Genomic DNA, 26,633 nt, shown 5'->3' with positions numbered 1-26,633 from the left:
CTGGGAGCAGAGTCGAACTTCTGAACAGGGACAGGAAAAGAGTTCTGAAAGAACGCTTGAAAAACTAATGTGTTTTTTAAGGCATGAAGTAGAATCGGAAGAAATGATTAGATTAGCACAATCAGGATTTACTCATTGTGTTAAGCGTCTTAATAAAAATGTTATTTCAGGTAATTCAGATTTAGCAACAGCTGCCGCGCTGGTAAGTACAAATGAAACCAGTAAAGGTAAGCAAAATGTTTGTATATTTTGTGGTAAGCCTCATATGAGTGCTAAGTGTTTTAAAGCTGAAAATATGAGCTTAAATGAAAAGAGGCAACTTGTACAAAAGAAAGATGTTTGTTTTTCATGTTTAAGAATTGGCCCTTTAAAAAACCAATGTAAAGCCAATATTAAATGCCCCATTTGCAGTTGTGATCATATAAAATTTATGTGTCCTCAGAATGTTAGTTCTGTAAAACAAAATGACTCTAAGTTGGATGTTTCCCTTTCTAATAATAGTAAGAGCGAGAAAGTTTATTTGCAAACTTTATGTGTTCTAATTAAAGTTAAAGATCGAGAGAGAAAAATTAGGATTCTTTTGGATTCGGGATCCCAACGATCATACGTTGGGGAGAAAATTATGAAGCGAATGAAGGCTGATCCTATTCGACAGGAGAAAGTAATTCATGGTTTGTTTGGGGGGAGGGAAACTGCGCCTGTAACCCATTCTGTTTTTGCTATTGACATAAGCAGTTTAGATAACACTTTTAGGTGTTGTTTTGAAGCTTTTTCTGAAAAAAAGATATGTGGATTTGTTCCAACAATCAAGAATGCTCAGATTATAGAGGAATTGAAAAGCAGGAAATTTGAGGTCAGTGACACATTTTGCGAGGAAAGTGAAATTGATTTATTGATAGGTGCAGATGTCATTGGTAAACTGTTAACTGACGAATACCTAGAATTACCCTCTGGTTTAACTGCAGTCAAAACAAAACTGGGTTGGGCGGTTATGGGTAAAGAAAATGATACTGTCAGGGATAATGCCCTAATAAGTCTTTCCTTGCATGTAAATAATGCTTCTTTGAAATCTTTATGGGAGCTTGAAGTTTTGGGTATTTCCGACCCGACGGAAAATAGTAAAACGAAAAATCTTCATTGCGACTACGAGATTGATTTTCAGAATAAATTATCTATTCGGCCCGATGGTAGATATGAATTAGAATTACCCTGGAAATGCGAATCTACCAATTTATCAGATAATAAAAGCATTGCTTTGACACGTCATCAAAAAATGATAAAGAGGGCAAAAGAAAATAATTCTTTGAAGGAATATCAAGAAGTGTTTAGAGAGTGGGAAAATTTAAATATTGTAGAAAAGGTTCCGGAAAAGGAATTAAACAATAAATGCCACTTTTTACCACACAGACCGGTTATTAAGATGAATAGTGAAAGCACTAAGGTAAGACCCGTTTTTGATGCTTCATCTTGTGAAAAGGGAAAACCATCTTTGAATCAGTGTTTATTGAAAGGACCTAATTTAATAGAATTAGTCCCTGATATTTTAGACAGAATGAGATTTTTTCCTATTGGTCTGAGTGCAGACATAGAGAAAGCATTCTTGCAGTTAGGAATTTCTCCGAAGGATAGAGATTACTTGCGATTTTTCTATCCAAGTGATGAGGGAGAAATAGTGTATAGGCACTGCAGAGTAGTTTTTGGGGTTTCCTGCAGCCCTTATCTACTAGGTGCGTCTATTAAATATCTCTTGAATAATTGTCCATCTGACTTTTTAGATGTGGCTGACAAATTAAAAAATTCGTTCTATGTAGATAATTGTATTACGGGTGTTTACAATATTGAGAAACAAGAGGATTTAATTCAAAAGGCCAAAAGTCTTATGTCGAGAGGCAGATTTAATTTAAGGGGATGGGAGAGCAATGTTGCTTCCAAATATATTACAAAACATTCTGGGGACACACCTCTTTTAGGAATATTGTGGAATTTAGACAATGATACTTTAAGGTGTAATATAAATGTAAATATGATAACTTGTGATACTAAGGTAACTAAGAGACTGATTCTGTCTATTGTACAATCAATTTTTGATCCAATTGGAATACTTGCACCAATAACTTTGCTTCCAAAACTTTTGTTACAAGAAACATGGAAGTTGAAATTTTCTTGGGACGAGGTATTGCCTCATGATTTTGTAAGTAAATTTTTTGTGTGGTTATCTGATATACTTTTGTTGAAAAATGTGGCAATACCCCGATTCATTGGAACCTTTGCAACAGTTGAATTGCATGTATTTGTCGATGCCTGCAAATATGCTTATGCAGGATGTATTTTCGCGAGAAGTGTTGATTCATGCAGTGTAAAAATTACTCTCTTAAGAGCAAAATCTAGAGTAGCTCCTATTAAGAATTTGACGATTCCTAGATTGGAATTAATGTCCTGTTGCATTGGATCCCGATTATTATATTCTGTTTGTAAAGCTCTTAATGATTTTGATATAAATGTAATTTTATGGTGTGATTCCACAGTCGCATTATGGTGGATCAGAAATCCTGGTAATTGGTCAAACTTTGTAAGCAATCGTGTTAAAGAAATTACTAAGTTGACAAAACCTGAATCATGGAGGCATGTGCCTGGTAATATGAACCCAGCAGATGTGTTATCTCGAGGTTGCTCTGCTAAACAAATGATTAACTCGGAGTGGTTTAAGGGACCTCTCTGGCTAAGAGAAAGCCCTGAATTTTGGCCTACGAATATTGTTTGTCAGCCGAGCGAAGCTGACTTGGAAAAGAGGAAGGTAAAACTTATTAATGTTAACTTTTCAGAGGATACCATTCCTTGGTATACAGAAAGAGTTTCTGATTATGAAAAAATGATTCGTGTAACCGGTTGGGTGTTACGTTTTATTTCTAACTGTAGGAAGAAGTCAAATTTGTGTAAAGAATCTAAACTAACTGTTGCTGAAATCATAAATTCCGAAAAAGTTTTGATTCGGTTGGTTCAAAGCTCAAATTTCCCTGACATTGGAGCTCTTAATCCACTTGATGTATTCATTGATAATGAAAAAATTATAAGAGTTAAAACTAGAATATTGGAACGCAAAGACAATTCTGAATTTTTAACACCAATTTTGTTACCGAGTAAATGTATCTTTACTACATTGTTAATTGAGTCAGTTCATAAGAAACATTGTCATGCTGGAACTCAAATGCTTCAATCTATTTTAAGAGAAAGATTCTGGATACTAAAACAACGTAAAACTGTGCGTAATGTGTTAAAAGGGTGTGTAATATGTCAACGATATAAAGCGAAACCGATGTCTTGCGAAGTGACTCCTCTTCCTGAAGATCGCGTAGGAGATTATAGGGCTTTTGAAATTTTGGGAGTAGATTTAGCTGGCCCATTGTTTTTGAAAAACGGTAAGAAGGTTTGGATGGCACTCTTCACATGCGCTGTGTACAGAGCAATCCATCTAGAACTGGTGACTTCGTTATCAACAGAATCTTTTCTTTTGGCTTTAAGACGATTCATAGCCAGACGTGGCAGACCACGAACCATTTATTCTGACAATGGGACTAACTTCCGAGGAACGTATAACGAAATGTCTAAACTTAACTGGGACATAATAGAGAATGAGGCAAAAATAAAGAGAATAGTATGGAAATTCAATCCACCAACAGCCTCCTGGTGGGGAGGTTGGTGGGAACGGCTAGTTCGCATGGTTAAAGAACTTTTAAGACGTTCTTTGGGAAAATCGGTTTTATCTTATGAAGAACTGGAAACCTTAATTTGCGATTGTGAGTCGGTAATTAATTCTCGACCTTTAACATATATTTCGGAGAACTCTGAAGATGCTATCCCTTTAACTCCGTCAATGTTTTTAATTGAAAATTGTACTTCGAATGTAGCAGATATAGATAAAATTGACTCTCAGCATTTTTTGAGCAGAATTAAATACCGCACAAAACTTCTTAAAGATTTAAGGAACCGCTTCCGAAAAGAATATTTGGGGCAATTAATAATGAAACAACCACAAAATAAAGTAACCCGGTTGCCTAAAATTGGGGAGATAGTCTTAATAGGCGATGATTTCAAAAAACACTTGTATTGGCCTTTGGGTAAAATTATAGAGAAAATTCCTGGTCGGGATGGCAAAGTTCAAACAGTTAAACTAAAAACTCAGAATGGGATTTTCATAAGGCCCGTTCAGCGTATTTATCCACTAGAGATACAACTAAGTGAAAATTATTTAGTTGAAGAGCCTAACGTTAACGATGATAAGAAAAACGATCAGACCGACGTACAGCATATAAAACAGAAATTTACGTCGTCAGGACGGCTTGTTAAGAAACCTAATGTACTAGACCTTTTTAATAGGATAACATATGTTTTTGAGTCGTTTGCCACTGACTCAAAAAGGGGGGAGGATGTTGCATAATCGAGAAAATATTGTTAAGAATTTTATTATTACTATTTTTTATTATTATTGTCTATTTTTCAAAAGTGTGTTTTTGTTTTATTATTGTGTGAAGTTGTAACTATATGTCTTTTCTTGTGTGGCAACAACGCTTCTGTAATTCTTCAATTTGAACTTTTGGATGTGTGCCAAGTTTGATGGCGTAATGCTCTGGTGAGAGCGTCGATTGATTGTGTAGATGAAACATGTTGTTTCAGAACGTTATTTCTTTAAAATATGTAAAATAAATGTTTTGTTTTCTGAACTCGGATTATGCAAACGTTATTTAGTTTCAACACAGGAGATGAAGAATAAATTACTGTAAATTTACCTTAGAGCATCTCCATGGGCTGGGGAACTTGCTGGTTCTGTATCATTACTGTCAATATCCCAAGAATCTACTTCCATCATTAATTCTACTTCTCCTTCTTCATCCCCAGTAGCTTCAACATTACCTGAGCTAGAACTTAAGCTCTGAGTGTGTGCAAGTGAGCGAATATTAGTTATCACTGGCAGAAAGCCTTGCCCAGATTGCATTATTGACTGCACTGCAGTTTCAGTTTCACTCTCAGAACTGCCTTGTTCTGCTTGCACTTCTGTTGCAGTTGTTTCTTCTTGATTTTCAGAAGACAGGTTACCCTGCTAAATATTAAGTTTAAAATAAAAATATTAAAAATCCATCATATAATAATCTAAATAATTTTGAATTGAAACATTAATAGAGTTCAAAGCTTAGTATGTTTGATAATTTACTATAAGAGGGTATCTCCCCCCCCAAAAAAAAACCATAATTATTTTTAAGCAATTATATTACATTTTACATCTGTATAGTTTAGTCTCCTTCAAAGTGTTTTCCAGCATTAATATACTTTCCCCCAACAATTTTTCCATGGCTGGAAACCAGGGGCGTAGCTAGGGTGGGGCAAGGGATGACATCTGTCCCCGAGTGCAGCATCCAAGGGGGGGCCAAATTGATACTACAAAATTTTAATGAAATGTTTTCCAATTTTACACACAGATAGGGGTGAAAATTTTAGTTGTCTCCGGGAGCTGGAAATGCCTCTGCTGGAAACATGAAAATAATTCTGGAATTCATTGTGGTTCGAGGTCCACATATCCCCCCCCCACTTTGTCCATGTCACTCATTCCCCTCCCCCTTTAAATTTACTAAACTGCTGAGAAATTGAATCACACTGAGCAAGAATATTGGCAAGCAGTGTGATTAAAATATGAGTGCCATGTTTTTTTTCCCCCCAAACTGTTGGGCAGATAGAATTTATCTAGAATTCTGGTAAACAGTCTTTTGAAGATCTTAATTAGTGAGTTGTTTTATTTTCCTATGTTTTCCTCATTTATACTTGACAATAAATTTCCAAGTCATAGCACTTTTCATGTGACATATTGCCATATAGTTGTTTTCACATCAATAACAACATGTCATATGAAGTCTGGAAAACCACATGCATGCTATTTACCAAAGCAAGTTTGCTGAAGCATAACAATGGTCTTAGCTGCAATTTTCCTCTATGAAAAACAAAATTTCATGCAAAATTCTGTGTTCTTTGTGGTTACACACCACAGAAATGGCAAGCAATGGATACAAGAAGAAACATGCTCAAATAAGAATAAAAGATGAACTGCTCTACTCAGATTAATCCCACTAGGCAAATAGGTACAGGATATCCTAAGCTAAAAAAGCTTAGCCGTGCAGTCTTTCATAATTATGGAATACCTGCACTTGCATAGTATGGTCATTCTAATTATTTTTAGTACACTCATGTACTAATGTTATACACTCATGTATAACATTTTTTGTGCACATATTCAGATCAGAATATAAGTAATCATATCAAATAGCAATCACATTTATGATTTTGATGCATTTTCATACTTAACGCTAAAATCATTATACACTCTGTCACAAAAAAATATGTGCACCCAGGAGGAAATGCACTATTATAAAGAAACTTTTCAAGTACACAGTGCATGAGGAGATAAACAAATGATTACAAATTCAGAACAAAAGATTGTTTAAGAAGTTATGGCATGAAAAAGGTTACAAATCAGTAAAGTAGTACAGCCACTTCTGGCAGCTATACAAGTTGAAACACGGCATCGAATCAAGTAGGTCATCTATGACACCCTGCGGAAGCTCATGACATAATCTTTAAAACTGGGCACTTAATTCACCAATATTCTGTAATGACTGCAACTGCCTTCCAATCATATCCCAAATGTGCTCCACTGACAGACCACGGAAGTATGCCATATCCTTGAAGAGGATATGGGGAACGACTCCTTTCTGGGAGAGTCGTGCAGTATGTGGATGAACATGTTTTTGCTGATTAATGGCACTTGGGTGACTTGATAGCATAGGCAGTACAACTGGCATTAAAATGTCATCCACGTAACCGTGAGGCATCATAGTGCCTTGAAGGACAACTAGAGGTGATCCTGTGTCTGAATAAATCACTCCCCACATTGTTTTGGGGCACCTTAATCGCTGTATGCCGCTCAACAACAAATACCGCTAATAATCGCTGTATGCCGCTCAACAACAAATGCTGCATCGGAACGTTGGCCTGGCCACCTCCACACATGTGCGCCTTAGCCATCAGCACTGAAACTGAATTGGGATTTGTCACTGAAGACCACACACCTCTAGTAGGTAACAATCCAGCTTGCACAATTTACAATTTTATTGAAAAATTTAAGAATTAGTTTCCTTCTTTTTTTTTTTTTTATCATCTGGGAGCCAAGTCATTATTTACAAAACATTTGCTTCTGTGGATAATAGTAAAAGAGTGTACATATTACAATGAATTTCCAAACTGCAATTTCGTGATTGTCTTGTGAAATTGCAACACAGTGTGTAAATTGGTATGGACACACATAATTAGGTGTGCAAACTGTTAAGAACACGAAGTTATGATGTATCAAAGTGGACAAGTAGTATTTACTTAAACAATGAACATAACAAAAATGTACTTCAAATTTATCAAAAGTTAACTTAGAATTCAGTTTATATGAACATTGAATAGCCTACACAACATCATATACTTTGAGCTATGGAACTATCAACTGCCTGAACTGATGTGACTGGCTTACTCTGTGGATAACTGCAAAAATAATACGGACACACATCATTAGGTGTGTAACTAATAAGAATATGAAGTTATGATATATTGAAGAAGACATAGGTTTAAAAACTGATTAATATATAAGTTCCACTCTCCACAACATAGATCCTATCCATGACAGTGTAATTATTAATTGATCGTATATTTATTTTTCATACGGATTATTATGTAACAATTATTGTATAGATGACATTGTCAATTTAGCATTGTAATATTAATATCATTGATTCAGTGAATGCCACTGGAGGTGGATGGTAGATTCTTTTCCGTTGCATGGACATATAACTCTGATTGGTGTAGAATCTTAGGTCGGAGGTCCATGCGACTGCGTTTCAGTAACAATCCAGCTTGCCCAAGTTTGCCAAAAATCCATTCGACACCGTCTATGATGTGGGATCAGTGTTTGTGGACAAACTCTGTTTCATAGAAAAGTGAAGTGTGAGAAAAATATCCTGATGAAAAATTAAACCATTTTCTCACATTTCTGGTCATCTTTTTATGACTGTTTCTCTTAGCTTTATAATTGTTTTTATAATAATGCCGGTTCATTGCTGTGCCTTTTGGAACCCATTCTGAAAAGTGACACTCTTCATGACAAAATATATAACAAGCCTGATTTTGAATTTGTATTTACCCTGATGCAATTTTTTTATCTTTGGTGATGCAGTTGATTTCTAGTGCACTGACTACAATACAATGTCTGACGTCCAGAATGATCTAAAATTTAGACTGCTGGATTATCTTTCTTTTTTTAAATATGGACATTTCTTTTAAACTTTATGCTTACATATTTGATATTTTTCAGAATAAAGCATGTGAAAAGTCCCAATTCTTAATTTCACTTCAGCACTGTTGCCAACCTAGCAAGTCATTATTTATTAATTTTTTCTTTCATCACCACATGACTATCAACACAATGTAGCATGAGAAATGATTCACAAATCGATGTCTAGTTATATATATATATTAAAAACTGAATACCAAAGAGCATGGTAACATTTTATGCTGACATTGTGCTTGGCGATGATTACAGACTTCAGCTAACTATGTTGCAAAGTGACGAGTGTGTTGTCAAAAACGAAAAAAAATTTAACAAGAATCTCTTTCCATATACAAAAAAATAGATCTTGGAAATGATACTCATAGGCCAAAAGAATACATTTAGTGCTGTTTGAAATGAGAATAAATGATTTGCTATTTATTCAAGCCCAGCCAGTGTAGCCGCACTGAGCACCAGAATTTAAAGAAGATAAAATTTTTAGAATTTATAGAAGCACCAAAGAAAACAAAACTAAGGAATGGTAAAGTTTTTAGAATTTAGGGAAGGCACTAGGACACAATATTTAGAAATGGCAAAATTTTTAGAATCTGGCATCTGCAAGAATAGCCATCTGGCAGCAGAACTTCGAACCTACAGAGAATGAAGCAGATCACAAAATAACTAGTGCCAGCCCTGCATAAGCCTTCAATATATGTGGGAATTTATGACTCAGATAAGTCTTAAGCATATGCAGAAAACAGTTCATGCTTAATTCATCAGCACGCAATAGAAGCAAGACAAAATTTCACTGAACAAAACGTCTTTCGTCGACAAGCTTGTGACACATCATCAATAGTCTATAGCAGATGCTACATAAGCTTTATGATAACAGCTGCGAAATTAAAAGTTTTCAATCAGAAAAGGGGGAGGGGTAAATCCAAATAATGGAATTTGTGAAGAAATGTGGGAAAATGGTAATAAATAAAGATGATATAACAGAAGATTTTTCATTGTGATAACACTGTCCTGAACATCAATCAATTAGTGGATGGCAAAATCTGTAGTATGGTTATACCAGAAAATATCACTACCAATACTGAAGAAAGTAACAGAGGTTGTTAAGAGCAAAAAAAAAAATTTAATTATTAATTTAGTGGGAATTCTCGATGTGGCAACTACAGGACTTGAATAATAGAATTTTGTAACTCAACAAGAAATTATGTCTATCTATAGAATTAAAGAGAATATATTAGCACAAAAAAAGAAACAAATGAAAAGCTTACTTTAAAAGAAATGTTTAATAAAACAAACAAATAAATAAATAAATCAGGCTTATTTATTATTATTTTTGGTTTTGATTTTGACTCTCTTAAAGTTATAAATGTTTCATTTCATAAATCAATATCTCATATTTTTAATTTCATAATTTCTCCAAGTTATCTTACTAGATGTAAACTCATGATCTAATATCTAAATAAACCCCAAATCCAGAATCACCAAAGTCCCAACAATTCCAGACTTTGTACCGTATTTTTTATTTCAATATCATAACTGGAAGACTCAGGTATCAATATAATTAATGACATATAGAAAAAAAAAAAAAAAAGATTTGGGTTCATCTCAGATTGTTTTGTTATGGCAGCATAGATCCTCTTATGCCCTGATGATGATTTCTGCCCTGATGTGAGAGATCTAAGAACCACTTTGGTATTTTTCATGTTGGAGGTTCTGAAAACTTTTCACTCAGTATCCTTGTCAATATTTACGATTTCAGCTATTACTCGAACACTGAGCAATATTTTCAATGCACATATTTTCTTTAGTTCTTGATGAAAAAGGTCAACCAAGATACTTGTCATCTTTAACATTCTCACATCCTTTACTTAATCTTTTGTGTCACATAAACACATGCATTTAAAATATGAAAACTCTTCACAAGCCTCATTAAAAGACTCTGTTGGTGGGCCTTTTTCATTTCTCCCCCCCCCCCATGTTTGCACACTGGGAAATACAACTACACTAAACAATGACTAATGATCAACTAGATCGCAGAACGAGTTGTCTTTTATCTTGCATACATGGATAATTTTCAGTATGTATGATAAATACCTATAATTAGTTCTTATTTTGTTGAAGAGCCAGAAAATCAATCTTGTTATTTAACAGCCAGACCTCATAAGCAATGCCTCCACAGAAAAAGGCAATTTTGGGGCTACTAAGGAATAGGAATACAAAGAAAATTCCATCAATAATATTTATCTTCATAGTTTCAGTAGCAACATCAGGGCATTATTATCATGATATCCCCATCTATTTATTCTTATATAGTATCTGAATATTTTTGAAATGATCAGATTAATTCCAAGTAGATTGCAACTCTTTAAATGTGATCTAGAACAAAGATGATAAACAGAGTGGTTTAAGTCTCAGAACAATCAGATTTCAATTCTTCGTAGTGAAACAAAATGATGTGATAAGTTTCAATGAAAGAGAAAATAAATAAATATATACATAAGCTATGCTTATACATATTTGGAAATATTTTCTCCACTTAAAGATAAGGAGTTAGGAAACATTAGCAAGCAGTGTACCAATTATTGAATTATGTCAAAGCCTGAGAAAATGGTACTAAAACTTAAATTATTTTTTAATTAAAGAAGACATTTCCATAGTTTTCTTCACAGGGAATAACACAAATCCCAACTTAAGTTTCATTACAAAGCTCAAAAATATTATTTTCTACGCAGATATCCTCAAGTGTTTCAACATGATAAATTAAGTTTTAAAAAAAATCAAGTTTATAATTTATTCACATTTTGACTAAAGAATTACATATTAAACTTGTTTAAATCTCAGAAAGCTAAAAATTTAAATATATTAAAACACTTCAGGAAGTTTTTAAAATACAAACCTCAGGTACTTGTTCTTGAGGACATACAGATGAAGGAAGCCCAAATAAATCACTAGCAGATTGTTCAAACCATTGTCTTTCATTTGCTGTGCTAGAACTAGCAACATCCATAGTTATTAAGCCACTACTCACACTTTGGCCAGAATAATGTAAATTTACCATTGGTTCAGAATGGTGCCTTAAAAAGATTTTTAAAATATACCTTATATATATATATATATATATATTTATATATACCTATACCTTACACATATATTTATCAGAGATAAAAAAACAAGTAAACAAAGAAAAACTTGCAGTATGATTTTTCAGATGTTATCAACACAGGTACCTTTTTTCCATTCTTTTAAGTATACAAAAAATTTCACAGATAAACTACACATCTGAAAATTTAACACCAGGAATGTGTTAAAAACTGGTCTCCTCAATTTGAAATATGGATAAAAATTTACAATATATATATATTTTCCCAAAAGAAATACTCTTGATTCTGGCTAAGGTTACTAGTTCAGATAGGCAGCTCTGGATGAAATATTAGAGAATAAATCCAATTTAAAAAGATTATGCTTTCTTCATTTATATGGAATAGTATACCATTTAATTTGGATACCTTTAAGACAGAAGATATGTCTTCCAACAAGACATTTAGTATAAAGCCTAGAAATTAAAATTTTTAAAATAGAAAATTAATATTACAAATTTTTAAAGTGGACATTAAAAAAATTACTTTTTAAGCTTTTTTCCCTGAATTTTTTTTTTTTTTTCAGTAGAATTAAAATAATTAGCCATATAATTTTAAATAAAAAATGGCTCACTGCAACAATAACATAATTTTAAAAAAGAACTATTAACTAACTACATTAACTAAACTTCATTTTACATTTAACAGTCGTAACAATATTCCTAACAATAATTTCATGACTACTGCCACTGTTGGTTTCTTGGCCTTATGTTCAAAGCTGCATAATTCCATTCAAAATTCAGTTTATCAAAAGTTCTATAATAGTTCCTTGCATGGCTGAAGATACTAATAAACAGTCTTGTTTAAATATAAAGGATAGTTTCCCTTTAGCTGCACTATGATTTGTTAGTTTTTGATGACTGTATGGTATCATATTTAAAAAGGCTACGCAGGAAAAGTGATGCAAACAGTATAGCCCAGTGTTTCCCAATGTGGGTCCACCGTCCAGAGTTTAAGGGGACAAAAGATGTTCAAATTTCCAAATTTTCTTTAAAAATTTGCAATCAATTTCTTTTTTTTTCCTCCCCCAAAATTAAGAGTAATGTAAATGATGTATATGTAAATAAATTTTTAAACTGCATTGCATTTTAAACATTTTATAAGGAATTTTTACTGTAGTCATTGACATTTTAAATGCTTTTAAAGGGCATTAAAATTGCTGACACATTATGTTTTCCAGACATTTTTTTGCACATGTCAGCTAACAAATTCATTTCATTTTTTACTGTAGGAACGGCAACACATTCTTCCCTTGAATGGCAACAGCAGCTGCTTTCAGTTTTGTTTACATTTAGAGGTGGGATGAAGTTCGTTTGCTTTATGCTATATTTTGGTTAGAAATCAAAATATATGCATAAGATAGGTTAGTAATATATGAAATGTAATAGTAATATTATTTATGACATTTCATGCATTATGTTTGTTTACAGAATTATGACATAGCATATAAAATTGATTCTATTGAAACTAACTTGGGGGGGGGAACAGAAGAATTTAGAAAGAGCCAGTGAATGATGTAATGACATACTATTACTGTACAAAAGTTATTTTTCAAGTATGTTACTAAAAGAAATTCTTTATATTCAGTTTTCATGTGTTTATGATTTTTGAAAGATTTGGGTATTTGAAATGTCTCTTGCATTATAATTTTTATTGAATTGTTTCCATATTTGTAAGATTCTGATACTGTTCATAAGAGAACTGTGAATGCATCTTATTCTTCATAAACTTTTATAGGAATTATTATATGTTTTGAATAATTCATAATGGCCAGTAACATTTTGTGCGTTATGCTTGTCTAGAGAACATAACATATGAAACTGATTCTTTTAAAACCAGTTAAATAAAAACTGAAAAAATTATGTTAATTAAGATAGAACTAATAAATGCAATTGCAAAAGTATTTATAAGTTACTTTTCAAGTATGCAATCACAAGTAAATTTTAATATACTTTTTTTAAGAAAATTTTTCAAAGTTCTGGCCATTTAAAATGTCCCTTGCATTTTAACTTGTTTAACTCATTGTTTCCACACTAAATTTATATGATTTTGATAATATTCATGCATTTTAGTATCAATATACTTTTATAGATATTATTGTTAAGCTTTTCATAAAAAATTACCTATAAGAGTTAAAAAATTGTGTAAAATTAAATGAAAAATTTATATATTGCAAACAAATGTGCATAAATACACATCACTATAAAATATCTTTTACTGTTTCATGCCCTCTTAAGGCCCATAAGTGTTAACTGCATGGATATATAAATGGTATGTATATTCAAATGTGCCATACATATTTAAATATACATTTTTAGAACTATGTTTACTGTGTATTTCAGTTCATATTATTAAGGTTTTAATTGATCTTATATTTATTTCTTTCAGCCCATAGCGAAATGAGTGATGCAAGCAAAGAAAAATATTCGTCAGTATTTGGAGGGACATTTAGAATTTGGTTTTATACCCACTCTCCATGATGAATGGTCATCTTTTTGCCTTTTACACCAACAAACTCTTGACCATCAAATCAATGAAATGAGATCTTCTTGAGGCACATTTGAAGGTGAAACATAATGCTCATACTAATTCAAGGTCATCTTGAGGCACATTTAAGGCAAAACATAATGCTCATATTAATTCAGATTTGACCTACTTTCAAACTTTAAAGAAAAATTTTGAAAAAAGAGTAACATAAAATTTCTGTTTACTACTCATAATGCAATTATCAATCGTATTCTTCAGGATAGATATAAAATTTCATTATTCATTTCTAAATTGGAGAAAAATCATATTATAGGGCAGAATTTAATCACACCATCAATATTAGTATTTATTAAAATGGTTTTGGAAAAAGATGACAAAGACGCTAAAGTAACAATTGTGTGTTACTGCCACTAATGTGTGTGTGTGATTATGTCTAAGCCTCGAGGGCTATCTGCCTAAGGGGAGGGATGCCTTCGTGGAGGATTTTTCAAGGGAAACTGGCTCGTATATACATTGCACATGGGGAAAACCACGAAAACGCCCATGCAGTCAGCCCGTTCGTGGGATTCGAACCTCGGACCGAACTACCAATGTTCAGCGACTTTACCGCTCGGCTGCTAGTGGGCCCACTAAGTAACAATAGTGTTAATAGAAGATGGATGAAATGGATAAGGGTATTGAAAACTTGTTAAAAAGCTGAAAACAAGAAAATTCTCAGTGCAAATGGATTAATCAATCAGTCAGTGACCATACTTATAACGTATGTAAGATGTATTGAAAAAGGAGATTCTGAAGAAGAAACGTTCTGTAAATCATTAGAAAGCACCATTACCTTCAAAGGTACATTTATATATATATAGTAAGCTAAAAAATTACTTAGATGTCAGCAATATACTACTGAAAAATATAACATTTTGTGCTGCAGATGGTGTTTCTAATATGAAGAAGGAAAGTGGTTGCTTAAAATTTATGAAAGATGAGAATCCAAAAATGGTTTTTGTGCATTATGTTATTTACAGAGAAAACCTGACAGCTAAAAACATTTTGCCTGTTCTAAATGAAGTACTAAATTTAGTTATAAAGTCTATTATGCTGTTAAAGCTAGTGCCAAATGTGAATGTCTCTTCAAACTGTTTGTGTGAAGAACAAAATGAAGATCACGTGAGACTTATACTTCACACTGAAGTAAGATAGCTCTTGAAAGGGAACTGCTCGAAAATGGAACTATTTGATACTCTTGGTGATTTTTTAAGCGGCAAACCTGAAATGAGGATCTGTTAATGGTCAAGGGTAAGGCATTTCTGAGTTATTTAGCTGACATCTTTGAAACACTATATATATATAACTTCAAGGAACAAATAAAATTCTCATTGATGCAAGAGCAAAGATATTTAGTTTCAATATCTTTACTAAATTATGTCAGACATATATATACAACAAAATTTTTTAAAATTTCATTGCCTCCAAAAGTTTGAAGTGCCTGGTACTGCTATACATGTTATTGTCAAGCATTTGAAAAATTTATCAGTTGAATTTAAAAAAAAAAAAATTAAATAAGTTGATTTCCCACTTTGAATGATGTAGCCAATGCTAGTCAATATGTCTGATATTTTAAATATGCAGTTGTTTATGTTCTGATTAACATAAAATGACTAGGTTCAGTCATGCATGTATATCACAAAATGGTTAAACATAAAATACAAAAAATACAATGTAAAAGACTTAATTTTCTCTAAAAATGAACCAGCATGGAATAATACAAATGTTTGTCTCTCCATTATTTAATATATATATATATATATATATATATATATATATATATATATACCATCTCATTTAATGAAATTGAATCTTTAGTATGTACTCAAAGTGGAAGGGAGGCAAGACCATAGATACTTGTGTTTATGCTGCAGAGAAATGCTGTTTACTGTAGTTAATCAATATCTCTAGAAGTAAAAAGGGGGGAATAGGAGAAGTAATCCAAAAACTTGTATTACAGTTTAATGCATAAGAGAAGAGTTCATAATATCAGATTTTAGTTTTACATCTGAAGTTGTTCTAAATAACAATTTACAATAAGTCTACAATTTAAAAGTCTAACCCCTAGAAATATAATATACAAAACATAACATTATTACTTAACTATTTAGTGGAAACATATATGTCAAAAGACTTTTCAAACTGCGAATTACTATCTAATACTTCAAAAGAGTTTACCATTAAAATTTGAAAAGAAAAAAAAAAAAAAAAATATTTAAAATGTTTAAAAAACAGCAGGTTGAAACATTGGTAAAAATTTTCCATGATAATATTTCATATGAAAACTTTTAGAATTATTTAATAAAGAAAATAATTATTCAAGATGGAGGCATGCAGTTTTTTTTTTAAACTAGATCACTTACTCTTGAACGAAGATTTCTGTTTTGATAGAACACAGAATTTGCAATTAAAACAAGAATTCTCCTTGAAACGCTTATATAACATGTATGTGATAAAATCAAACTTTAAAGTAATGACTAGCAGAAATTTTGATGGCTTAGAAGTGTTGATCCATAATGAATAGGATTAAATACCAAAGATTGAATTAAATTAAATACATTAATAAACTGAAATAGATTTTCTTATATTTATGCAATAGCTATATGTAACATATATATATATATTTATATAGACATACAGTGGATGGACAAAAATATAGAAACACCTTGTGAAATGCATGTTTGAAAAGAAAGATTGATTTTAATGAAATATGTAGGTGGCGCTGGCATTTTTGACTACTGACGCCACCTATACAACTTCGTAAATGTGCTAAACAGTTCAGTTGTTGTCGGAGTACTGTTATGTGAGGTTGTCATTGCATTATGTCAGAGTTAACAGACTTCGAACGTGGGCAAATTGTTGGAGCACGTATGGTAGGTGCTTCCATAAATAAATTATATGATTATTATTGTTATTGTGCTCGAGATGGTATGTAGGTCAATATATATATATACAAATAAAAAATTTTGTTTTATTTTTTAATAGTGATATATAATACTTTTTTAATAAAGAAAGAAGAAATCAAAATGCAATACTCATTTTTAAGCAAAATAATAAATTTTTGACCCTTGTAAATTATTTTGATAACAGTAGCTCGATATTTCTCTGAAGCATGAATATTTCTTAAAACATCTTTTTCTCTTTTGATCTTCATATAAAAGTTCGTACAATTTCCATCAAAATTTATTTTGGTGATTGACATACCTTCTAAGTGTCCACATTAAGCTGTGTCTTATCACTAGTTGCAAAACTGTTTATTACACTAAATACTCGCTCAGCTGCAGCATTAGTGCAAGGAAGACAATAGAAAAGCTCTGCCAATTTTAAAACATTTGAACAAGGAATCTGGTTCTTATTAAAAGATGCAGTTATTTCCATCCACCTTTGAATTGGGCACATCTTATTTTTTGACCATTCTAATTCTTTTTCTTCCATGATATATTATTTAAGGTAAACATATTCCTCATATATACCAATTTTCAATAATTTATGATTTGATTTCACTTTGTTAATTAATAAAAAGGCTGTTTCCAAGAAGGGATTTCATTTAATATGATCCAACTGTATGTTTTCATGTCCTGAATTATTTTTCTGCCCATTTCTCCAAATAAGTAAGAGCAATCTGATAAAATGAAACAATAGCTTCTCGAAATTAAATAACTTCATTTTGTGACACTTTTCCATTCTCTTCAAATTTTCCTAGAGCTTTTTTAACATTTACTAGAATAAAGTTATCCTCTACCTTGCTCAACATTGAAACTTTCAGAGCATCTGTTGAAGCAATTACATCAAATACAGATGCAGGTTGATTTTTCATTGTTGTAATAACTTTATGAAAGATTGAAGCCTGAGTGTTAATAAAATATAGCCAAGCTTCTTCCACTGGATTTTGAAAGAATTTAAAATAAGCATGGGGCACTTTTCTTGAGATTGAAAATAAGCCTTCAGTGGTAAAACGATTTGGAGTACCCATTCAATGGAGGAAAGTAATCCTGATTACCATGTTTGTGAATATCATTGACAAAACGATTTCTATGAAATTGCAGAAATTTTTCAATGTTTCTAATCTAACTGTATAAGATTTAAAGTATCTGAGACATAATCATTTCTTTATCAACTGTCAAAACCTCAGCTGATGTTCTTATAGTGTTAGGGATAATATGCACTGCACATCCAACTCCAATTGAACCACAGTTAAGGTTTAATTTCAGTTACAAAACATTATTTTCTCCCCATCTGTAACCTCCTCCAAAATAAGAATTTGTAGTATCAGCAAAAAGACCACTAACCTTTTTCTTTTAAATTATTTTCTTCAAGACAAGTAGTTAAATAGTTGCTGACAATACTGGATGTTTCACCAGGTAAGGATTTAAATTCTAAAAGTTTTACTCTTAACTCCATAACTTCAATCTACTAATCTAACAAGTATCGGAACAATTTTATTTCTGTGTGATTGGATGCACAAGTTAAGACTGAAATAAGTGAACATCTTTCCAAAACATTGTGCAAAGCTCTTATAGCATAAGGCATGAAAGCATTTAGAATTACTGCTTTGGCCTTGGTTAGTACACACGTAAATTTAGGCTCAAATGTCACTTGAAGCAGCTTGGACATACAATCCACAGACCTGAAATTATGGTTGTTGCAATTAGTATGGTATGCCAAATTACCTTCTACTGGAGCTAATTCTTCTTCCTCATCACCCATTTTCTCCTGTTTGAAGAAATTATTTAATGACGAGCTATCAGCAGCAGAATTTGGCATTTATGTTTATTACTATTTATATAAAGTTTAATGTACATCCACCATGGCTTACTGAAAATTTTGAAAAACCTGTATTTCACCATATATCAGAATCGCTAACAGTTTTTTCAATAAACAAGCATTCCTTCTGTACATCTTCATATGTATACTTTTTTTGGAGAAGAGGGAAACCCATTACTAAAAAAATAATGGTAAAAATAAATAATAAATTAAATTAAACTGCAGTAAAATGTACCCTTAACACATCTGTAATGCACTGTGGATAAAAAATACATGTTTTTGCCAAACGAGAAACATTATTACATATCATAGTTTCAGAAGATTTAAAAGAATTTTTTAACCCTTATGTAAAATCACGATGATGATGGAGTAAAAATTTTATGATCTAAACATGACAAAGGAAAGATGATTTTAGATGGATATATTTACAATGAAATTTCAGCAAATGATAAATTATTTTTAGATGCTGTGTAATAATGTGTAAGAGGATGATACATACTAACGTATATAATGCATTTCATTGAATATGCATGTAATGCACCTTTGATAGTTAAAAAATATACATACACATTACAAATTTAAATCACAACTGAATTAATACATAAATTAAAAATTGCAGTGCTGTCAGCAAGTGATGAAAGTCTTAACTGCAACTGTGAGCTGTGAGAAAAAAATTCTGTGTATGTTGTGGGGTTGGGGAGAGAAATAGAACTGCCCCCACTATAAATTTTTGTTACATGGGGAATCCTCCTGTTCATGCAGCCGGTATGGCATGTGTCTCTTAACTTAAGCTTGTATCAGTACTTATGCTTGTACTCAGTTTGCAATCTACACTACTTATATAAATATATGCATTTAAACTTTTACATTCTCACGCTAGGTTTTCAGGGCAACTCGCAACAAATGTTATAAATTCAGGACCAAAAAACAAGTTGTAAAAAATCAGGACAAGGACTGGAAATTTGGGATGTATGGTCACCTTATTTATAGCTAAAAATATTTGGGAATTAAAAAAATTATTAATGGAGTATAAATTAGAAAAAGTAATTTTGAGGTGAATTTTATGATAAAGTTTTATTTCTTGATACAGATGTTTTCAGGGCAGGTACATATTTTATGTTATTAATTTGTAATCTGGCTGGTCTGTAATCAATACATTTTACAAAACATATCTAAAATACTATAGATTCATTTCACAAATCCAAATACCTATGGCCAAACTTTATATATATTATATATATGGGACGTAGTCAGTGAACAGCCAGCGAGGTCTCACATCATCTGAATAACAATATGAACAGCAGCCAGCAAAGCCGAGCATACAGATGAGTGGAGAAGCGTCTCAAATAGATTAAGGCTGACATGCTTTAGTTCTGGGTTTTAGCTGATGACTTCTGGCCATGGAGAAGAGTAGACAACTCTGAAGGCCAGGCAGACAGAGAGTATGACAAGGTGGCATTGACTTGCCTTCCAGGAGGTTAAAGGAGGGATAATTTCCAGTTCAGATATAGAAATCCACCTAGAAATTTGATGATAAATGCAAAGACTGTGGGCTGTAGATTATTACATGAACTGTTCGTCGACTGAGCTTAGTTGTGCAGTTATCATTTACTTATGTCAATTTCATCTATTAACAGCTATAATGTTCATTTCATCTTTTCATTCCATCTTAGTAAATTCATAAATAGATTAGATTAGTTTACACTTATCTCATGCTCTTTATTCAGATTACCTTACACACATATATATATATATAGAGAGAGAGAGAGAGATGCATGTAATAAGATGACTCGAAAGAAAGTTGCAACGGTTTGATGATTGTTCTCTGCATTACAACTTGAAGAGACTTTACTGCATAATTAGAAAGATGACACTCAACAGACTTGGCGGTAAATTCCACACATAATATTATTCCTTGATAATGCAGATCATCACTATGGGTGCATTATGGACCTCAAAATTTCATACATACATTTCTTAAACAACAGAAATTAGAAAAGTAAACTCTGCATGGCTAGCAGCAAGATGATGGAGCAGATTGAAAAGCTGAAGCAGAAGAGAAGAGAGGGGAAGTTGTGATGCAATTTTCTGTTAAGATTTTGGGTTCAGATTTCATCAATAAATGTGGAATAGAGATTAGATGACGGTTCTTTTTCAGAATTGCAAAGAGTTTAGTTAGAAAAATTATTGCTCTGTTATTTTTAGAATGAAGACGGGAGTTAAAGGGTTATTATTAATTTATTATTTGAAAGATAGATATTTTATATTTTACACACATATACATATATATAATAAATAAGCAAATAAATAAACAGTCTAAATAATAAAATCTAAAAAGATGGGACAGGCAATAATGATTTCAAATTAACAGTTTAATGTTATAAAAACATGGAGTTGAAATATGGAAGTTACACTATTATACAGGGTTAGAACAAGGGTAAAGCATTTGCTTCAGGTGAAAGTCTTGAAGGGACGTCAAACTTTCTACGATAAATTAAGAGTTTCACTTTAAAAAAGTTAATTATTTAAGTTATTAATTTTTAACTTTGAAACATATTATAAACACTGTTTTAAGATGTCATATATAAAGTAACAAGACCATACAAGTAAGGTGACCACACAATTCAGAAATGAACAGCACATGGCCTGGAAAATTTTCTGCATCCTGTAAATATGGTGCCTCTCTTTAAATATAAATTAGAGTGTTAGAAATAGAAAATAAAAGTTAAAGAATTAAATATGAAAAAAAAACATTGAAACAATAAAATCATCACAGATGATGTGATATTAATGACAGGTTAATTTGTTATAGCAAACCTAGAAGAGATGCTTTTGAGAAGAACTTCTTAAAGAAAATGATTCACATTCAAAACACATACACCAAAAATTCCACGAAGCAGCTTGTTTATCATGAAATGAATGTGAGACAAACTAGTAGCAAGGAGGGGATGAATCCCAATGAGAAAGACTAACTATAAATGAAATATTTATTTGCAGAGCTCAGAGGTAGTCAGATAACAAGGTAATAAGACCACTGAATGCCGATATTAGTGAAGATATGAAAAATTAAACAATATATTTTCTGATTTCTAATTACAAACTGGTGAAAACTTAATGGTTTAAAATGATTTAAAATAAGCATATTTTAATTTAGCATTTAAATATCCAAATGTTATAAATGCTGCAGAAATTTCACCAGAAATTTAGTTTTAAAAAACTGGAAATTGCAACATTTTCATACACTAAAGCAGGTATAAACCTAGGTCTTTAAAAATAATGAAGAGTTCACATGTATAGAAAAGTTTACTAAATAATCATACTAAAGAATTTTATAATTAAATTAAAGATATTAGGAATCTAGCTCAATCCTATTCAAATTTGGTAGAAGCATTAAAGCTATGTTTAATATAGCTTATGACATTAATACAGTCAAAAGTCTTTAATCCGGACTCGTCGGGACTTCGGTGATTCCGGATTATCGATTTTTCCGGATTATAAATCATCAGTTTAAATCTGGTAAGATGGCATGCAGAAATTATAAAATTAAAAATATGAAACCGTAATTTATGAAATAAAGCGCAATTATGATCTAAAGGGTATCAAAATTTACAAAAAAAAAAAAAAAAAAAAAAAAAAAAAAAAAAAAAAAAAGAGCTAATATTTATTTGTTTTCTTTATTAAACATTTCTTCCAACGTGCGCATGCATAAAGCATACATTACGCATAGTCGAAATTAGAAAATTGCAACCAGAAAACTATTTAATTTGTATTCGTGATATTTATGATGACGAGGAATTTGATTTAAATCATATCAAAGACGGAGTACGTCAAGATGAAATACTACATTTAGTTAGGAATTATAAGCCGAATAAAATAAAAACATCTGCCCTGAAGATAAGATTAGTGCTGAGAGATCAACTTCCAGTTCGTTGTGCTCTGCAACGTTCCCCTACCCCCACGCAAAGCAGCAAGGAATTCATAAACAGATTTCGGAATGATTAGAGAAACAAAGTATCCTTTATCCATTTTTGCAGCAATTCTACTTTTTTGTTTGATGGACATCGAAACATGCTTTGTAGATCCTTTGACAGCTCTAGCATCGGAAATTCTACTTGACATAATCGAAAGTTCCAACTTACTTTTATAAAATTGCCTAACAGTCTGCAAAAAATAATAAGCCGGATCCAATTCGAAGATTAAGGAACAACACAATCTGCATCATTAACTGAAATAGATAATCAGAGCTTAGCTTATACCGTCCGTTGTACATTAAACGCGCATGCGTAAACGTATTATGCGCATGCGTAAAAGTATTACGTGCATTATGCGTTGACGCATGTTCAGAAAGTTTGTAGCTTTGAGGTCCGGATTACAGATCATTCCAGATTATGGGTGTCCGGATTAACGACTTTTGACTGTAGTAAAAGAAGCTTCAATATGCCAAAAATGATTTTTAAAAATCATAAAGTCTGGTTTGGTTTATTGAGATTACGGCAAAGCACACTAGGGCTATCTGCCTAAGGGGAGGGATGCCCTCATGGAGGACTTTTTAAGGGAAACTGGCTCGTATACACAACACACACGGTGAAAACCACGAAAACGCCCATGCAGCCAGCCCGTTCGCGGGATTTGAACCTCAGACCGAACTACCAGTGTTCAGTGACTTTACCGCTCGGCCGCTGATGGACCCCCCCAAAAAATCATAAAGAAATCAAGAAAAATTAATGAGCATACTTATTCTTTATGGAGAATACAAATTAAGTAATCAAGTAGATTTTTAAAACTATAAAAGTTTTTTGCCTTGTTAAAATCAAGGAAAAATTTTTTGAAAATAATTGTTCTTTTTTTATTATTTATATTATTTTAATATTATCTGTAACTTTGACTCACTCATGAAGAATTAATTTTTAGCAGCTTTCATTTTTAAACTATAAATATTTTATTTTGGTTTTAAAATATTATAATTATTTCACGAATATAAAAATATTAAAAGAATATTAAAAGTAATATTTTATATATTACTTTTTATATAGTATTTTTTATATTATATATTTTATATAGTACTATATAAGAACTACTATAAAAGTCATGGTAAACTTAATGGAGTGACCTCTGCTAAAAAAAGCACAGATGAAATTATACTGCATAATATGAATACAGGCACTCATTCAAGTTCTTACCTCAAGTGAAGAACTATTTAAGTATGGCTCTGACATTATAAATAAATATGTGTGTAACATTATTTATTACTATAGCTACTTAAGTATAGTGTAACTAAAATAATTCCTAAATTTACTTACTTCTCCACTAGGTCTTTCCGTCTTGACTTGAATTTTTGTTCTATGTTTTCAAAATTTAAAGACAGAGTATCAGACAATGTTTTCTTTTCTTCTGATACATTACTATTTTCACATGCAGCTAACATCACATTTTGCTTTTTATGGCCTGGCTGTGCTTCTGATTCATGAACACTATTTAGTGAACTAGGTCCTGGTTCTGACTCTTTAGAACTAGGAAATTCCTTTTCATGCTCAAAGGCACTAGTGCTAGTTGATGGTAAGTTAGTCCTATTATCATCAGTGTTACTTTTCACTTCATCATTTGAAACTTTGCTAGATAAAGCATCTTCATTATCTGAATTGTTAACATCCTCATTTTCTTTTTTGGCTAGCTGACTCTGCACAGCACTTTCATCTGAAATGTAGGATATTTTAATAATACACACACACACATACATATATTTATATAATCCTCAAAACTATTCCTACAATTTCTTATGAAACAGATATTCCTAACACTATTTTCCTGTTATATGAGCAGATCGAAAACTAGAAATACTTAACGTTTATCATTTGAAGAATAATGGAACACTTTTTATTTGAAGAAAATATAGTAAAACCTCTCAAAGGTGAGCACTACTTAAAGTGCCCAATATTTCTGAGAACATAACTAAATAACTACTGCTAGAATAAAACAGTCATATTCATTAAATTGACTACACCTACAGAAGACCAAAATTATCCGAAACTATTCTAATTCTCTTAGTTTCACTCTGCTTTTCTTTTCAACTTCTACTCCTCTTATAGTTCAATAATATAAAATCAGATTCCTATCTAATATCTAGATTTACTAAGGGACTAAGAGATAGTATTACTAAACTGAAGACAAGTCAGAATTTTTATTTAAAATATATACATTACAAAATGCTCTAATTTTTATTTATTATTTTATTTATCTTTATCTATTTAAATTTTCAGCACACACTACGTTTTGTAAGTTTGTTTTCCTCATGCAAACTAAAAAACTGTAAGACTGCAGGATAAATTTTAGAAAAAAAGTTGGAAAGTAATAATAAATTAAATTAAGGGAAAAAAGTATATGAAATATATAAGAAAATAAAACACTGCATAATAATATGAAATGTCTGCTTTACCTCCTTCCTCCTCATTAGAATCAGATGCTCCATCCGCATCTCCATCTTCAGATTGAGATGATGCATGCGATGAACCAGATGATGATCGAGATGCAGCAGATTGTGTTCGGTTCTGAGTAGAATTGTTAAACATTCGTGTTAATATATCAGTCATTCTACGCACGATATTAGCTTGTGAGGAAGTTTCTTGCTGCTCTAGAAGAGAAACAATTTACATATATAAAAAATTTCACATTTCATTCTTTAAAGTGGAAAATAAATTGTTTTATTTTATAACAACTATTCTAATTTTACAATTTACACAATTATTCACAAGATAAATCCTTACATATTTCAAACACATAACATACCATAAACACATGATACCTTAAATTATACTTATTATTTAATATAGCAAAAACAAATCATTTCCTCACTATTATATTGACAATTAATCATGTTAGGAACGCAGACAGAGTAAGCTGTACCTGTTATAGTCAGAGAAAACTCATTCTCAAATTTACATACAGGGGCTAAGAAGCTAAAAATGAATGAAGACTGGCAATTCATTCAAAGTTCACTAACCAATGAAGATTTAATAGTAGTTCACAATGGATTCGATTCTTAAATGAATAAGTTAACAGGAAAACAGACCAAGCTGTGGTTAACAGGAAAACAGACCAAGCTGTGGTTAACAGGAAAACAGACCAAGCATAAAAGAAAGCAAAAAATTAATAACTCAAACAAATTGTTAAATATTCCTTGAAAAGGACACTAGATCAAATCTCAAACTAGAAAAAGCTTTTCCCTCAACTGAAAATGAAATCAAATAAAAAAATTACTACGCAGATTCATTTAAAAGTTTTTTTTTTTTTTTTTTTTTTTTTTTTTTTAAATCCAAAAGAACTGTTAGCATAACATATGGAATGAGTTTGGAAATCTTTACCAAAGCTGATAAAATATATAAATGTTTAATACCTTAGCACCGAGGAACCTACTTATAGTAGATTATAACACTTAACACTCTTGAAGAAATTAAAGATAACCCAAGTAAATGAAACTGTACGTGCAGAAGGTAGAGATTGATAAGTTTAAAGGTTATTCATTTTTTCGCAAAGCAGCAGTTGCTTTCTTTGCACAGTAAAATAAAAATATCACAAAAAATTTCTTCAAAACAACACTTTCTATTTTTTTACACTACAATACAGATAAATTCCAAAAATATTAGGCTATATAATATCAATCCTGAAAAATTTTTGAGACTCTAAAAATACTAATATCAGTGTTAAAATTACTACCTAACAGCAATAAAGAGAGATTTTGAAAGCTGCACAAAATTTATGGAAAAAGCCAAAAGCACAATTTTAGTAAGTTTTTTTCTATCAGAAAATTCAACATCACGGAACAAGCTTGTCTGCATACTCTA

The 26,633-nt window shown here is 31.6% G+C and overlaps 1 protein-coding gene across 4 annotated transcripts in view; it reads right to left on the bottom strand.

The window, feature by feature from the left end:
• The window catches only part of LOC118203324 (DDB1- and CUL4-associated factor 6-like), a 109,054-nt gene that overhangs the window by 27,824 nt on the left and 54,597 nt on the right, over window positions 1–26,633 (bottom strand). For 3 of the 4 annotated variants that reach the window (XM_085823649.1, XM_035375604.2, XM_035375606.2), the window contains 4 exons: window positions 25,229–25,423; window positions 24,096–24,489; window positions 11,265–11,442; window positions 4,785–5,095 (listed from right to left, as the gene is read on the bottom strand). In XM_085823649.1, coding sequence (XP_085679775.1) covers window positions 4,785–5,095; window positions 11,265–11,442; window positions 24,096–24,489; window positions 25,229–25,423 — 1,078 coding nt within the window. The remainder of the gene's footprint in view (window positions 1–4,784; window positions 5,096–11,264; window positions 11,443–24,095; window positions 24,490–25,228; window positions 25,424–26,633) is intronic. The other variant, XM_085823650.1, reaches the window with a different exon arrangement.

Source organism: Stegodyphus dumicola, chromosome 9 (genome assembly GCF_044657685.1).
Source record: "Stegodyphus dumicola isolate Sdum_Otavi_A_Nest chromosome 9, ASM4465768v1".
Taxonomy (NCBI): Eukaryota; Metazoa; Arthropoda; class Arachnida; order Araneae; family Eresidae; genus Stegodyphus; species Stegodyphus dumicola.
Note: the sequence above shows the minus strand (reverse complement) of the source record. Positions and strands in the feature narration are given on the sequence as shown.